This window comes from Pelodiscus sinensis, chromosome 1, assembly GCF_052426305.1.
Source record: "Pelodiscus sinensis isolate ZL-2025 chromosome 1, ASM5242630v1, whole genome shotgun sequence".
NCBI classification, from domain to species: Eukaryota; Metazoa; Chordata; order Testudines; family Trionychidae; genus Pelodiscus; species Pelodiscus sinensis.
In genome coordinates, this window is record NC_143052.1 from 28541418 (window position 1) to 28557812 (window position 16395).

Genomic DNA, 16395 nt, shown 5'->3' on the forward strand with positions numbered 1-16395 from the left:
CCATGCTCACAGACAGCCAGCAACTAACTCCCTTCCAGCCCTGCCCCCCAGCCAGGGCAGCATTCCACCTTCCTTTGTTCCTCTCCATGGGGGGTGTCTGGCCACTGGTTTGCATAGTGACTCATCCTATTTGCTGGGTCGTGGTACCCACAGCAGCCAGTGGGGGTTACCCCAGAGCCAGCAGCATAGAAACCAGCCAGGTACCCCAACTACGTCACACTGACCTAGAACAACGTTTCCTCAACTCCCGTCCCCTTTTACCACTTCTCTACTTACGCTACATCGATGACATCTTTATGATCTGGACGCATGGCCAAGAAACACTGGAGACATTCCACAGAGATTTCAACAACCTACACCCCACCATTAACCTCAGCCTGAACCATTCCACACGAGAGATCCATTTCCTGGACACCACAGTACAAATCAACAATGGAAAATTAGACACCACCCTCTACAGAAAACCCACTGACTCATACAGTTACCTACATGCTTCCAGCTCCCATCCAGCACACACCATACGATCCATCATCTATAGCCAAGCCCTTCGATACAACCGCATCTGCTCTAATCCCACTGACAGAGACCAGAAACTTCAGGATCTCTACCAAGCATTTATAAACCTCAACTACCCACTGGAGATATAAAAAAACAAATTGAAAGAGCCAAACGAACACGTAGAAAACATCTACTACAAGACAGACCCAAGAAAACCAACAATAGAACACCACTTGTCATCACCTACAGCTCCCAACTTAAACCTGTCCAACACATTATCAATAAATTACAACCTATACTGGAACAGGACACTAAACTCCAAGAAGCTCTGGGAGACAGACCCATAGTCTCCTATAGACAACCACCTAACCTCAAGATGATTCTTACCAACAACCACAGGACATACCACACTAATACCAACCCTGGTACTTTCCCTTGCAACAAACCCCGTTGCCAGCTTTGTCCACATATTCACTCTGCTGACACCATTATTGGGCCTAACCAAGTGAGTTATAAGATCAAGAATACATATTCCTGCGCCTCCAGAAATATAATCTATGCTATCATGTGCCGAAAGTGTCCGTCTGCTATGTACATTGGACAAACGTCTCAGACACTTCGCCAAAGAATCAATGCCCACAAAACAGACATTAGACAGGATCACAAAGAAAAAACAGTTGCTTGCCATTTCAACCAGAAAGGACACAGTCTCAATGACCTACTCACCTGCATCCTACTTCAGAAGACATTCAAATCTGCACTTGAAAGAGAATCCTCTGAACTGGCATTTATGCTAAAATTCGACACTCTCCGCGGAGGCCTGAACAAAGACTCCAGCTATCTTACCCATTACAAAAATAGCTTCCCTAATTATCACCTCTAACACTATTAACTCACAGACATCTACCCTTCCCCACCTCTAATATCATTAACTCACAGGCATTCACCTTCCTTCTCCCCCTCGCCCCCGCATCCCTCTTCTGTTCTGAAATGTGATTTCTCCTTTTCATATGTATTCACTTTTTTTTAATTGTATCCTTTGGTATATATGGCTGTGACTATTTTCTTCCACTATTTGATCTGAGGAAGTGGGTCTGGCCCACGAAAGCTCATCATCTAATAAACCATCTTGTTAGTCTTTAAAGTGCTACATAGTCCTGTATTTTGTTATAGTAATTACAGGTACCCAAACAGACAAATGGTGACTTTTAACAATTCCTATTTATACTCGCTATAGCTATACACAGATGTAAAGACAGATGTAAAGACAAACTAGCTGCAAAGTACTATTAGCAGAAGAGTCATGAATGACAAGACAACCCAAATGTAGCTAATTACTCAAACTGACAGAAACGACACAGATCTAAAACATGAATCTTTTTCATGTGTTTTAATTCTATTTACACACAGACACACACACACACACACACACAGTTGACAGCAAGACTGCCGAAAAACCTCTTACAATTCTAGCTCTCCTGTTTTTTGAAGATGAAAAACCTTAAGTTATTTTTAAAAAGACTCCCTTCTTGCAGAATGGATGCTGGCAAAGTGCATTAGAAGAGTGTGATTTGTAAAATGGTCTAACTTGTTTCACTCTAACTGCACCAAGTAGACATTAAAAAAAGACAACTTTTAGAGCACACCAACAGGGTCTATATGGGACAGTTAGAGCAAAACACGTTTTGCAGATCACATTTTACAGATCACATCCCTCCAGCGCGTTTTGCTGCACCATGAAGATAGCCTATAAGAGTTTTGGACTATACAGTTAGGTGGTTCGTACTAAACATACTCATAATCCTGTTTCTTTTGCATGAAAATATCCTGTGTATCATCTTCCATCTGTTGCAGTTCAGCAAAGATATCTGTATTTCCACTTGCATTAAAATTTCTTTGAATATTTTCACTGTATTGTTGTAGGCGCTTCCACAAGTCATTATACAGTCTCAGTAATTTAGGATATTCTCCTTCAAAAGCTTGCTTCAAAAACACAGAAGCTATAAAACAAAACAATAAATATGATTATCATTATGATGTTCCAAACTAGCACCTTTGATAAAATGTTATAAATAGCATGGATCTTATCAGTTAAATCAGTGAAATCCTACAGAATAAAACTAAAGTATTAGTATAATCAGAATCTTGAACATAAAAACTTTTGCCTTGTACAATAACCATGCCAGCTATACTATATGGTATTTCATGACCAAATTATCTTATTACTATTACTATTTATCAGCACAGCAGTGTATTGGATCTCATATATGTAAAAAAAAAATTAACACTAGTTTTGCAATGGAAAGGTCTATAGTTTTGTTTAATTTTAAAGGCACATATTTAAAAGGTCACATATAACTCAAAGTACATCCGGGGAGCAGGAGCACAGCCCCAAAGGAGTGCACCAAGCCTCACAACTGCTGGGCTATGCTCCAGCCCTCCCTTCCCCCCACCAGCTGCAAGGTTGCACTCCTGGTCCCCGGCTGTGGGGCTCCGGAGTCACCCTGCTTCTTGTGCTGAATGTCTCTCTGTCCCTGCTCCTCTCCGTCCCTCCCTGAGTTTGAGTGCCACAAATGTGATGCTCTGGAAGCTCTGGGAGGGTGGGGAAAGCATTCCTGAGTGCGGGGCCCAGCTTTTTCAAATGAATGCTCCAAATTGAGAGCACCCATGGGGATAACAGACCACAGATATTGCCAGACGACGGACGTCCAGATTATAGTAGTCCAACTTCTGATACCATGCTGCTTTAAAAGCCAGTCTTTCTTTTTGTAACTCTCTGTTGAGAAGTGCATCTGCTGCTGTTAGTTTAAAAAATATTCAAGACTCATGGAGTTCTTTGCACATTTCAGTGTTAAATACACAGTTTTCTGCACACAAAACAATTGAAAAAGCAAAATCGACTATGTATTGCATACATTATTGCCTCAAAATTTGCATATACAGGCAGTCCCCGGGTTACGTACAAGATAGGGACTGTAGGTTTGTTCTTAAGTTGAATCTGTATGTAAGTCGGAACTGGCGTCAGCCGCTGCTGAAACTGATCAGTTTCAACCGCGGCTGAATCTGGATGCCAGTTCTGACTTACATACAGATTCAACTTAAGAAACCCAGGCATCCCCAAGTCAGCTGCTGCTGAAACTGATCAGCGGCTAATTCCAGGAAGCCCGGGGCAGAGCAACTCTCCCTCAGGCTTCCTGTAGTCAGCCGCTGGTCAGTTTCAGCAGTGGCTGACTTGGGGACGCCTGGGGCAGAGCAGCTGGGGTGCTGCTGGGTTGCTCCAGTAGCGCGGCTCCTCGGCGCTACTGGAGCAAGCCAGCAGCACCCCAGCTGCTCTGCCTCAGGCGTCCTGATTCAGCCGCTGCTGAAACTGACCAGCAGCGGCTGAATCAGGACTCCTGGGGCAGAGCAGCTGGGGTGCTGCTGGTCAGACCAGAGAGACGGGGAGCAAAGCCTTGGAGCACGCCCGCAGCGGGACAGCCCGGGTACGCTTGAGCTATCCCCCTGCGGGCGTGCTCCGCGGCTTTGCTCCCCATCTCCCTGGTCTGCAGGGAGACTGGGAGCAAAGCCTTGGAGCACGCCCGCAGCGGTACAGCCCGGGCGCACTTGAGCTGTCCCCTTGCAGGCGTGCTCCGCGGCTTTGCTCCCCGTCTCCCTGGTCTGCAGGGAGACAGGGAGCAAAGCCTTGGAGCACGCCCGCAGCGGGACAGCCCAGGCGCGCCTGGGCGCTCCCGCCGCTGGCTTCCCCCGAGGCTTTGCAAAGCCGCAGCCCCAGCCCCTCCGCGGCTTTGCAAAGCTGCGGGGGAAGCCGGCGGCGGGATAGCCCAGGCGCGCCTGGGCTGCCTGGCTGCCCGAGCCCCTCTGCGGCTTTGCTCCACGTCTTCCTGGTCTGCAGACCAGGGAGATGCGGAGCAGCTTTTCTCGCCCCGGAGTACACAGGCGGCGGGACCACGAGGTCCCGCAGTCCATGTCCTCCGGGGCGAGAAAAGCCGCGTTCGTAACTGCGGATCCGACATAAGTTGGCTCCACGTAAGTTGGGGACTGCCTGTACTGAAAAAAACAAAACAGCATTTGCAGCATAAACATCATGCTTTCACCAAACACTTATTTAAAAATAACTAACAAGTATGAGTAGCAAAATATTAGCTGGCAAGATAGAAAAGTTACCTCCATGTTGAAATTAAAATTATGCTTATTGCTGTCACAGGTTTACAGACTTAGGCCCTGATCCTGAAAACACTTATGCACATGGTTAGGTGTAAGCACATTAGACTCCTATGTTTGTTATATCATATGAAGCTATGCAATTGTGTTATAGGCAACATGTAAGACAATCAATATAACAAATATGTTTTAATATAGTTGAATAAATTTGCTTCTGGAATCACTTAGCAACTACTGAACAGAAACCAAGCAGCTACTTCCTCAAATTAATAATGCTGCTATAGGCCCAAATTATAAAGGGACATCACAATGACTGAGTCCACAAAGATAAATATATGTATGTTGAATCTCTGTACCAAGGCAGGAGATTTTCAAGCTTCACATGAGTGTAAAGGATATTTAAGTGAACACATCCCCAGTACTTTGGCAATTTAGCCAGCTGCATGCTGCATTTACTGGCAATAGTGCTGTCTAATGTTTATTACTCTTGCTTGATTTAGTATGACATCTGTACAACTTATTTTGCATGTGCATTCAGAATCCCCAACCAAGTTTTTTTTTTTTAAAAAAAAAAAAGGTCAACTTTGCTGTAGGTGCCTCACGCAAGTGGCCAGATTTTCAAGTTTGTTCAGCACCCAAGAGCACAATAATAAAATAATTGCTCTTTTAATTAAGTTAACATTTATATGGTTTTGGCTGACCTATTCACTTTTGGCTTCTGGAGTATTATCCATTATTCCACAAATCTCCCCCCTCCACCATGCCATTGACCAAAAAGGATATTTTTATATTGGATGATGGATGCAAAGTACATATTTTCCTGAACGCACAATAAAAGTCTGGGGAAAGTGTGATGATCACAAACACATCTAGCCTCAGTTATGAAAATATACATATGAAGAGGAACAGCAGATTCACAGCCCCTGTTTCAAGGAGAAACCACAGCTGCAGTCTGATAGCTGGAAATAACAAGCAAAGATTTAATGAATTGACATATATTCAGGCTAACTCTAAAAGATCACACAATGATAAATACAACACTTACAGTCTGTTGCTATCTGAAATTGAGAGGAAAGAGTCTCAGTTACTGCAGTCCAAAACGTGTATAAAATATCTGAATGGCCTTCCTGGGGGGGAGGGGAGGAGAGAGAGAGGAAAAGTTCAAAATATGTTACAGGTCTTAAAACTGCATATTTTACATCATAGCATATTTGCCAGAAAAAAAGACTCCTTGACCATCCCAAATGTTTTAACAAACTGCTACTTTGCATTTATTTTTTACAACACAACAGAGAAAAAGGTGCAAAATATAAATATTGTGGTCATCAGTAGGGAAAGGACACAGCCCTAATACACAGCCTTATCCCTGGGTTTGAGAAGTCTCCTCTCAATGCACTTCTTGCTGGCAATGGGTCTTCTAGGGGCAGAGGGTGGAGGAGAACCAGTTCAGAAACTCCAGGGTTGCGTCTAGTCTGGCAAGTTTTTCCACAAAAGCAACTGCTTTTGCGCAAAAACTTGCCAGCTATTTACACTGGCCGCTTGATTTTGCGCAAAAGCACTGACGTTCTACTGTCCGAAATCAATGCTTCTTGAGCAAATGCTTTGACGTTCCCGTTCAGGAAAAAGCCCTTTTCCGGAAATGTTTTTGCGCAAGAGGGCCAGTGTAGACAGCTAAAAACTGTTTTACGCAAAAAAGCCCCGATGGCGAAAATGGCGATCAGGGCTTTCTTGCGCAAAACCACGTCTAGATTGGCACGGACACGTTTCCACAAAAAGAGCTTTTGCGGAAAAGCGTCCGTGCCAACCTAGACGCTCTTTTCCGCACATGCTTTTAACGGAAAAACTTTTCCATTAAAAGCATTTGCGGAAAATCATGCCAGTCTAGACGTAGCCCAGAAGAACCTAATGGGAATAAGAGAGCTATTCCCCCTCTCTTGTGAGCCCACAAACCCCGTACTGGCAGGATTTGAAGTCATGAAGCGACAACGGTATACCCAGCCACTGCCAGCAAAGCAGAAAAGGAGGAAGGAAAAGAGACATCTATTCTGGAGTGGTCAATACCTTGAGCTTTGGTGCCAAAGTGTCAGTACCAGGTGATGCATGAAGCTTTGAATGAACTGACATTGAGACATAATGTTCGGTGCCTGAGCAAGTGTCAGAGGGGCCGTTTTCGGACCACCCTTGTCTATGTCAGAATGAGAGGATCTCTGCACTTTAGGGCTAGAACCTGGCAACGGTGACCAGGATCTATGATGTTGAGTGGAGCATTGCTCCTTTCATCCACTGATCAGACATTTTATCAGATAGAGAGAAGGATTTCTGAAAGACGTGACTCTCAGAATTATGAATTGAGGAACTGACAGGAGCACTTTGTGAAGAGGACTGTTCAGGATTTTCAGTCACAGCCACTCCACAATCTCTCCAGCAAAGACAACTTCAAGTGAGCCTCTTTCTCCTTGCATGTTCTCTTGCAGGTAGCATATCTCCCAGGAACATGCCCTTAACCAAATACCTGTTGTGCTCCATGTTTAGAGGCATTAGTTTCACAAGGAAGACAGCATTTAAAATCTGGGGTCTTTTATTCACCCATAAGGGCTTGACCCAGTAGCAGGAAAGTCTAACGGAGAAAAGAAAATATGGAAAAAAGGAACTACTGTGTCAGAAGTGGAGACTAAAGCTATAGCTACATTACATCTTATGTTGGCATAACTTACGCTACACAGAGGGGCTACGTCTAAACTGCATAGCTCTTTTGAAAGAGGGTTTTTTCGAAAAAGCGTCTTTTGAAAAAGAGTGTCTAGACTACATTATGCAGATTGGAAAATCAATCCACTTTTTCGAAAAAGATCATCCTGACTGCTGGACGCTCTTTCGAAAGAAAAAGCCACCCGGAACTGCTTCTGCCAGGGCATGGGGGCAGCATTTCCTTCCGGGTGCTGTTGCCTGCCCTTTACAGAGACGCGTGGTTAAAAGGATGCCCCTGAACACCCGTTGCTCTGCTCCTGCAGCTGCCTTTGCTGTCCCTCTAGGAGGTAAGCAAGGTATTGCAGTGCTTGTTTGGAGTGCCCAGCTTCCTGGGACACCCAGCAGATTTTTGTTTGGAGGTTTCTCTGATTTAGACTCCTTTTTTTTGGTATGGAGCCAGAGCTGCCCCTGGGCAGGCGATGGCCCCCCACCATCATACTGCAAGTGTTGCTGCATCTGCATGACACAGTCATGAGGGTACTTCCCCATCTGGACCCAGACGAGAGGTACTAAGAGTTCGCCCGTCATGCAGCTCCACTGCCTTTGCCTCCAAACTTCTTTGTCAACAGGCATTTTTGGAGGCTTGACACCAGCTCTGACTGGTGGGACCAGATCGCTATGGAGCTGTGGGATGATCAGGAGTGGCTCCACAACTTCCGGATGCGGAAAACCACTTTCCAAGAGCTGTGTACCCGGCTTGCCCCGGCTCTGCAATGGCAGGACACCCACCTGCGGCCCGCCATGCCCCTGGAAAAGAGGGTCACTATTGCCCTCTGGAAGCTGGCCACCCCCGACTGCTACCGCTCCGTGGGACACCAATTTGGAGTGGGCAGGTCTACTGTTGGGTCCAGCCTGATGGAGTCAAGTTATTGTCGGGGGACAGTCACAGTTTCGGGGGGAGGAAAGGAAGACTGTCAGGAAAGGGCAAGGTGGTGTGGAGGCAGGAAAAGGGAATAAGGGAATTTGTGTGCAGCCATCTTGGTCTTGTTAACAAGAGAGCAAGAGTCAGGCTAAGTCTGTGGCCTGACAATACGAGATCTGTAATTAGACGCTGCCTTTGCCTCTCGCCTCTATACGGAGATAAGGATAGAATGCTGACTCTGGCAGGGACCTTGAGATAAGGAGCATCTGGGTGGAACTAAACAACTGTTAGCCATTGGTGTTTGTAATGGGAAGGAGACTAATTGTTATTGTATCTAATAGACAGTATATAAACTGCTTCATAATTGCTTGTATTCAAAGATCTGCCCCGGAGGTGGGGGGGGGGGGGACTCCCCTCCGTCCGAACCAGTTTTTCCCTTGCTGCAGCTCGTAATAAAACTGCCTCTGGCTACTTGTTGCTTACAAATGCAGAGTGAAGACAATGTTTTCTTCTACAGTGGAGTGAGAGTGGGAGGGAGCTCCTCCACTCACCCTGAGCTGCCAGGGCGGGGGGGGGGGGGGAGGAAGGAGTTTTGAGGAGGGGATTCCCAGGATGTTTGAGGGGGAAGGTGGGTGGTGGGTTCTCCTTCTAAGAAATAAGGCACCCCTTCTAAAATGTTGTTGTCTGTCTATTTGTCTCTTCCTGCAGGTGGTGAGGGCCATCAGTTCTGAGCTGCTGAACAGGCTCGTCCATCTAGCAGACCTGGACAGCGTTGTGGCCGGCTTTGCTGCTCTTGGCTTCCAGAATTGTGGAGGAGCGCTTGATGGGACACACATTCCAATCTGTGCACTGCCTCATTGAGCAGCCCAATTCATTAACAGGAAGGGCTACTTTTTCAATGGTCCTCCAGGCCCTGGTCGACCACCGTGGCCAGTTTATTGACATTTGTGTTGGGTGGTCAGGGCAGGCACATGATGCCCCCATCTTCAGGAACTTGTACCTCTACCGGAGGTTTCAGGCAGGAACATTTTTCCCACATCACGACTTTGAGGTTGGGGACGTCCATAGTGACCGATGCCGCCTACCCCCTGATGCCGTGGCTGAGGAAGCCCTACAGCAGCCACCTGGATGCGAGCAAGGAGCAGTTTAATTCTCATCTTAACCGGGCTCACAACCAGGTGGAATGTGCGTTCGGACGTTTAAAAGGGAGATTCTGGTGCTAGCTCACATGGCTAAACATGGGGGAACACAACATCCCTGAGGCGGTGGCTGCATGTTGCGTTCTCTATAACCTGGTGGAGAGGAAAGGGGAGGTCTTCCTACCGGGGTGGGGTACGGGTACTGATGGTCAGGAGAGGCACTTTGCCCAGCCCCGGACAGCTGCCATCCAGCAGGCTCGGCAGGCTCACCAGTCTACTGTTCGCATGTGGGAGGCCCTACGGGAGCAATTCTCTATTGGAGGCCACTGACTCTCCTGAAGGGCTCCTGTCTGGGCCCAATACAAGCTTCCCTCCTCAACCCTTATCCTGACCCTGTTTGTAGAAATAATACACACCAGGGTTTGTCTGGAAAGAATAACTTCTGTTTTATTGTTATAAATATCAACAACTGAAAGAATGTATAACTGTTGCAAACATAAAAAAGCTTGTGTTTATTGTACATAGTTTGTCCTCAGAGTATACTTTCTTCATCAAAAATAAACATTTTCTTAAACACAATGCTTGGTATTTAACTGGGGTGATGGGGGTGCTTGAAACCTGGAGGGGGGGAAGGGGATTAGGTTGCACGGTGAGGGAGGTACAAGAGGGGGAAGGGATGGTGCTGTGGAAGGGGGGGGGTTGGTGGGGTGGGGTCATGGAGTGCTGGAGGAGCAGGAACAGGCACAGGAGCAGGCAAGCCACAGACCTCCCTGAGAGTGGCACACAGGGACGTGCGCTGCTGGACAAGCTCCTCCATCAGCCGATCATGCCACCGATGTTCTGCCTCAGTCCTCTCTCGCAGGATGGTGTTGAGCTCCTGCACGGCCACCACATGCTGCCTCAGGATGTCTGCATAGACACGCCTGTATCTGCGGCTCCCATGTCTCTGGGATGGAGGTGGGGCTGGGGTGCTGCAGCCCTCTTGCACGGCTGGTCCGGCTGTGGAGGAAAAGAAGAAGACAATCAGTCATGTGTGCAACAGCTGTCCAAAAGGGGATGCCCTCTCCTTCAGACAGGGGACTCAGACATTCTGAAGGTAACACCATGTGTGACCTGGGCATCAGCCTGAGCATCACAGGGGTCCCAAAGTGCCAATGGGACCTCGCACTGACAACCCACCTGGGTGTGTTCCGGACATGGTTTATGCCACCACGTGGCACACCCCCATGTGTCACACTCTACCACTGAACATGTTGGCACATGCACAGCCAGCTGCATGATGTCCAGGGTGAGCATTACAGGTTTCCCTTGTGCATCACCCACTGTGCACCACCTCCCCAACCCTGTGTGTTACACGCCCTCACTGCACTCACCTGCTGCTTCGTCTCCGGCATCAGATGACACCTGGGCGGCCTCTGGGGTCTGGATGACTGGCTCCAGAGTGAGGGTCACCATCTCCTCGCTGTCTTCCTCCTCCAGCACCATCTCTCCATCTCCAGACTCCCTGGACTGCTCTAGGTCGTGCTCTGGCGCTTCCACCACAGGGTCTCCCAAGCCACACTGGACGAGATGCAGTGGTGTGTGTGCTTCCCCACCACCAAGGATCTGGACCAGCTCCGAATAATAGGGGCAGGAGTGGGGGGCTGCCCCAGAACGGGAGCTCTCCTCCCTGGCCTTTACATAGCCTTGACGCAGCTCCTTCAATTTAGAGTGTACCTGGTCCTACGTGCTGGGGTGGTGCCCTCTCTTGGCCAGGACCTCTGCCATGCAGCCAAAAATGTCCACATTTCGCCGCCTGGAGTTCAGGGCTTGTAAGGCCTCCTCCTCCAACCAAAGCTCGAGAAGGGTCTTGAGCTCGGGCCCAGACCATGCCGGTGCCTGGCATTTGGAGCCCCTGGGCCAGAAGGGTCTTGGGGCTGGGACACAGCTTCACTGGAACAGCCGTGTGCTCTGGCGGCTTTGCTGCCACAACTGGCTGTGGGGGTGACTGTCCCTTTAAAAGATGGTTGCAGACATGAACCAGAGACATGCAAGGCATGCCCCAAATTCTCCACCAGGGCTTCTTCCCAGGAGGCCCTTATTTTTCAAACAAGGGGCTCCCCGCATCCACACACACTTTTTTCAACGGATCTCAGTCGAAAAAGCCGTTATTCCTCGTGAAATGAGGAGTACCGCCATTGAAAGTGAAGCCGCGTTCTTTCAATTTAATTTTGAAAGAACGCGGCTGTAGTCTAGATGCAGGTGAAGAGGGCAGTGTTTGGAAGAGGATACCGTGGTCAAAAAGGAACACGGGGAGACACCAGCTCGAGGGAGGCATCCAGTGAAACAGCAAGCTAATTCCCAGATCAACCAGCTGGAGGTACCATGCTGGTGGGTCAGCCCCATGACAGATGGATAGAAAGAGTGCTGGCCAGGATTTGGTGACCAAAGAGTTCAATTCAGGTAGCTGGGGGTGTTGGCAGGGAGTCAGAAGAGCCAATGAGAAAAGGTGTTGAAATTTCAAATGGGAAGATATACAGGCCGGCTGTTTTTCTTTCCAGGAGTTTTTAAGCTAGGAGCTGAGGAAACAAGATGAATTGAACCAGGCAGAACTACAGTGCCTAAAAAGAATATTGGGTATGGAAATGGACTAGACCTTGAAGCACAGATTGTGAGCAGATAGGGAAATGTCTATTCAGACACAATTAGGTTATTTTCTTTTATTGTTGCTGCTGTTTGGTCAAACTTCTCTGTGCTAAGTCCATGTGCCTCTCCCCTGCCCCCACACTGTATTTTAAACTGTATCCCAGAGATACAATTTCTCTGTGTTTTAATTTGTTCTTTTCTCAGTTGCTCTGTAACACCTAGCAACCAAGTATGCTTTACGAAGTATAACTTTTTGTTCTGCTAATAAAATCACCTTTTTTAAGGCTATGATTTGATTCTTGTGTCCTGGAAGGGAACAGGAGGTTTGTGTGTATATGCCTAAAGACAGAGAGGTCAGCTATCAGAGATTGCAGTTTTTCTTTTTTTTTTTCTTCCTGTCAAGCTCTCTTGTGATAGAAAAGCTTGGGAAAACCCCTTTGGAAGAAGTTCAAGTACTTTCTTCCTGGGTCCAAGAAGAAGGGGGGTTTCACTTGATGGTGGCAGCTTATCTCCAGGGAATCTGTCACCTTGGAGTTTTTTAAGCAGAAGTCTATAAAGGCAAGGTATTTTTAAGGTCTCCTGTGGGCCCACACCTTCTGCACTTGGAGTGCCAGAGTGGGGAACAGCCTTGACAGGGTGCATGTGCACCAAGACTGGAATGTATGAGAACAAAGGACTTGGACCAGCAGCTTAGAGTTGAATACTGTGTACAGATGTGGTCTCCTCACCTCAAAAGATATTTTGGCCTTGGAAAGGGTTCAGAAAAGGACAACTAAAATGATTAGGGGTTTGGAACGGGTCCCATATGAAGAGAGGCTAAAGCGACTGGGACTTTTCAGTTTAGAAAAGAGGAGACTGAGGGGGGATACCATAAAGGTATATAAAATTATGAGTGGTGTGGAGAGGGCCAATAAAGAAAAGTTATTTATTAGTTCCCATAATAGAAGAACTAGAGGACACCAAACAAAATTAATGGGTAGCAGGTTTAAAACTAATAAGCGAAAGTTCTTTTTCACACAGAGCGTAGTCAACCTGTGGAACTCCTTGCCAGAGGAGGCTGTGAAGGCTAAGACTATAATAGAGAGAAGCCAGAATTAAAGAGAAGCTAGATAATTTCATGGAGGTTAGGTCCATAAAAGGCTATTAAGCCAGGGGATAAAATGATATCCTTGGCCTCTGTTTGTCAGAGGCTGGAGAGGGATGGCATGAGAGAAATTGCTTGATCATTGTCTTCAGTCCACCCATTCTGGGGCACCTGACACTGGCCACCATCGGCAGAAAGGCTACCGAGCTAGATGGACCTTTGGTCTGACCCAGTACGGCCATTCTTATGTTCTTATGATTGTGACAATTTTTTTGAAAATGAAGAATTATGCAATTGCATAATTCCATCATGCAAACATATAGGGTCCTGATTTATTTATTGTATATAAACTATTGTAATATTAAACAATACAACAACAGATAAAAATATCACAGTCTATATTGCATATAATCTACAGTAACTGTATAATGGACAGTATTCTACAAAGCATGAAAAAATCCCATTTACTTGTGTTTATAATAGGATTAGCTATCAAAGGGCTGCAAAGTAGAGCTATAATGAGCCTTGAATAAGTTGAACTTCTCCAGAAGCAGATTCGGACATTCACAATTCAGTTCCTGTTTCCTTTGTTCTGCGAGGGCAGTGAGTGAGCTGGTCCTGTCGCATGTGTGACACAGCTTACTTGCCAGCTCACCTGCATCTGCCCATGCATAAGTGGTGCAGAATGAAAGAGTTACTCACCTTGTACAGTAATGGTGGTTCTTAGAGATGTGTCCCCGTGGGTGGTAGACTCTAGGTGCTGGTGAGTCCTCATGCCGGAGACTTTTTCTAGCAGTTTCTGCCACACCGCAAACGTACCATAGCGCCCTCTAGTGCTGCTGGACTCCATTGGGTGCACGTGGCATGGCATGGCGTGGCTCCTTCATTCCTTCTCTACCTGATAGAGTATAAGGCTCCAGGCAGGGGAAGGAGGGAGGGTAGTGGAGCACCCACGGGGAGAAATCTCAAAGAACCACCGTTACTGCACAAGGTGGGTAACTCTTTCTTCTTCTTCGAGTGGTCCCCGTGGGTGCTCCGCTTTGGGGGTATGTCTACACTACCCCACTAGTTCGAACTAGCGGGGTAATGTATGCATACCGAACTTGTTAATGAAGCCCGGGATTTGAATTTCCCGGGCTTCATTAGCATAAAGCCGGCTCCGCCATTTTTAAAAGCCGGCTAGTGCGAACCCCGTGCCGCGCGGCTACACGCGCCACGGGCTAGATAGTTCAAACTACGTAGCCATTCTGATCTATCTGTACACCTCGTTCCACGGGGTCGGACCCCGTGCTGCGCGGCTACACGCGGCATGGACTAGCTAGTTCGGATTAGGCTTCCTAATCCGAACTAGCTGTACGCCTCGTTCCACGGATAGGAGGGCAAGGAGTCCCTATTTATCCGCTGTGGAGAGCACTGCAGTCCCCACTTTCTCATCTGAATGAGTGATTAGAGAAATAGAATAGTTTTGGTGAAGGTCAAATGTGAGGACCAGGTCACCGTCCTGCAGATGTCCTTCCGGGATACCCCTCTATGAAGCGCTGTAGATGTGGCCATGGCTCTAGAGGAATGGGCGTGTGGTTGTGATGGAAGGGGTAAGCCTTTAACTGCATATGATTGCATTATGCATGAGGTTACGAGATTGGAAATCCTCTGGGAAGATAGGCGTTGACCCTTTGACCTCTGTGCCAAGGAGACGAATAAGTGGTCCGTACGCCTGAAAGGTTTAGTGCGATCTATGTAGAATGCTAAGGCCCTGCGGGTGTCCAAGAAGTGTAGGGACACTTCTCGTGTTGAGGCGTGGGGCTTCGGGAAAAAGGTTGGCAGGATCACTGGTTCGTTGACATGGAAATGTGAGACGATTTTGAGTATGAATCTTGGGTGTAGTCTCAAGACTACTCCATCCCTATGGAAAATTATATACGGTGGTGTTGCCATCATGGCAGAAACCTCGCTCACTCTGAGTGCTGACATTATGGCAAGCAGGAAAACGGGTTTCAAAGTGAGGAAATGCAAGGATACAGTCGCCAGAGGCTCAAACAGCGGCCTCATTAGAGCCTCAAGGACTACATCCAGGCTCCACACCGGTGGGACTGGGTCGTGCAGTGGGGCCATGTTGGTAAGGCCCTTGAGAAATCTCTTAGTAGTAGGATGGGCAAAGAAAGAAACGCCATCTATCAGTGATGTGAATGCTGAAATTGCTGCGAAGTGCACCGTGATGGAGGCTAACGCAAGGCCTTTGTTCTTTAGGTGCAACGCGTAGTCCAGGACGGAGGGGATCGACGGACGTGTTGGATCATGGTTGTTTGAAGTACACCAGGTGGAGAATCTGCGCCACTTGTGAAGGTAAGTTTTTCTCGTGGTTTGTGGTCTACTGTGTACTAGGACATGCTGCACTGGAACGGAGCAGAGGGATTCGAATGGAGTCAGCCAGTTAGGAACCATGCTGTTAGGTTCATCATTTGTATCTGGGGGTGTGTTTCAAGCATCCTCGGTCTTGTGTGAGGAGATTGTGGAGAGGTGGAAGGCAGATCGGTGTCCGCGCGGAGAGACAGTGGAGGAAGGGAAGAGGCATGTCTCGCTGGGGCAGCCTTGCCTTCTTTTGGAGTCCCGTAGTGGGGGAGGAAGCCCGGCATTTGTGTGGCTGCTGATCAGAGTCAGCTTGCTGTGGTTGTAGGGCTTTGTCAAAGAGGAGCATGCGAAGGCACCTCTCTATCTTTTCTAGCCCTGGAGGTGAGCCTTGTACAATGGGTACACTTTTGGGGGATGTGAGATTCCCCCAGGCAACAGATGCACTCCGAATGGCCGTCAGAGGCTGGCACTGCCTCCCGGCAGGAGCCACATTTTTTAAAACCAGTCGCAGACATTTTGCCGGCAGCCTGAGGCAGTTTTGTTTTGGTTTTTTTTGAAGTAGCAAAGAGACAGCTAGTTATTCAAATGTTGGTAACTTGGTGATAACGTCTCTGTTCTGTTGTCTTTGTTCCTTTTCTCTTTTGACTTTTTTTTTTAAGGTGAACGCAACTATGTACAACGGAGCTGATGGGAGAACAGCTGAGAGGAGGGAGGTAAGAGCGGTATGCAGTTACTGTTCTTACTCCTGATAGTTCTGTCTTTCTCTCTCTCTCTCTTTTTTTTAAATAAGGAGAAAAAACAAGGGAAAAGGAGGAAATAGGATTGTATGTACAAGGGGGAACTAGACGGAGTCTAGTTCAGTGAGTGAGGTAAGGAGCGCGGTTCCAAGCGTCTGCAGCCTGAGGCGGTGAAGAGGAACTGGCAGGGGGCCG

The 16395-nt window shown here is 47.6% G+C and overlaps 1 protein-coding gene across 2 annotated transcripts in view; it reads right to left on the reverse strand.

Annotated features, from left to right (window-relative positions):
* The window catches only part of COG5 (component of oligomeric golgi complex 5), a 347964-nt gene that overhangs the window by 60992 nt on the left and 270577 nt on the right, over positions 1-16395 (reverse strand). For both annotated transcript variants that reach the window (XM_006120390.5, XM_075927034.2), the window contains 2 exons: positions 5705-5786; positions 2294-2498 (listed from right to left, as the gene is read on the reverse strand). In XM_006120390.5, coding sequence (XP_006120452.1) covers positions 2294-2498; positions 5705-5786 — 287 coding nt within the window. The remainder of the gene's footprint in view (positions 1-2293; positions 2499-5704; positions 5787-16395) is intronic.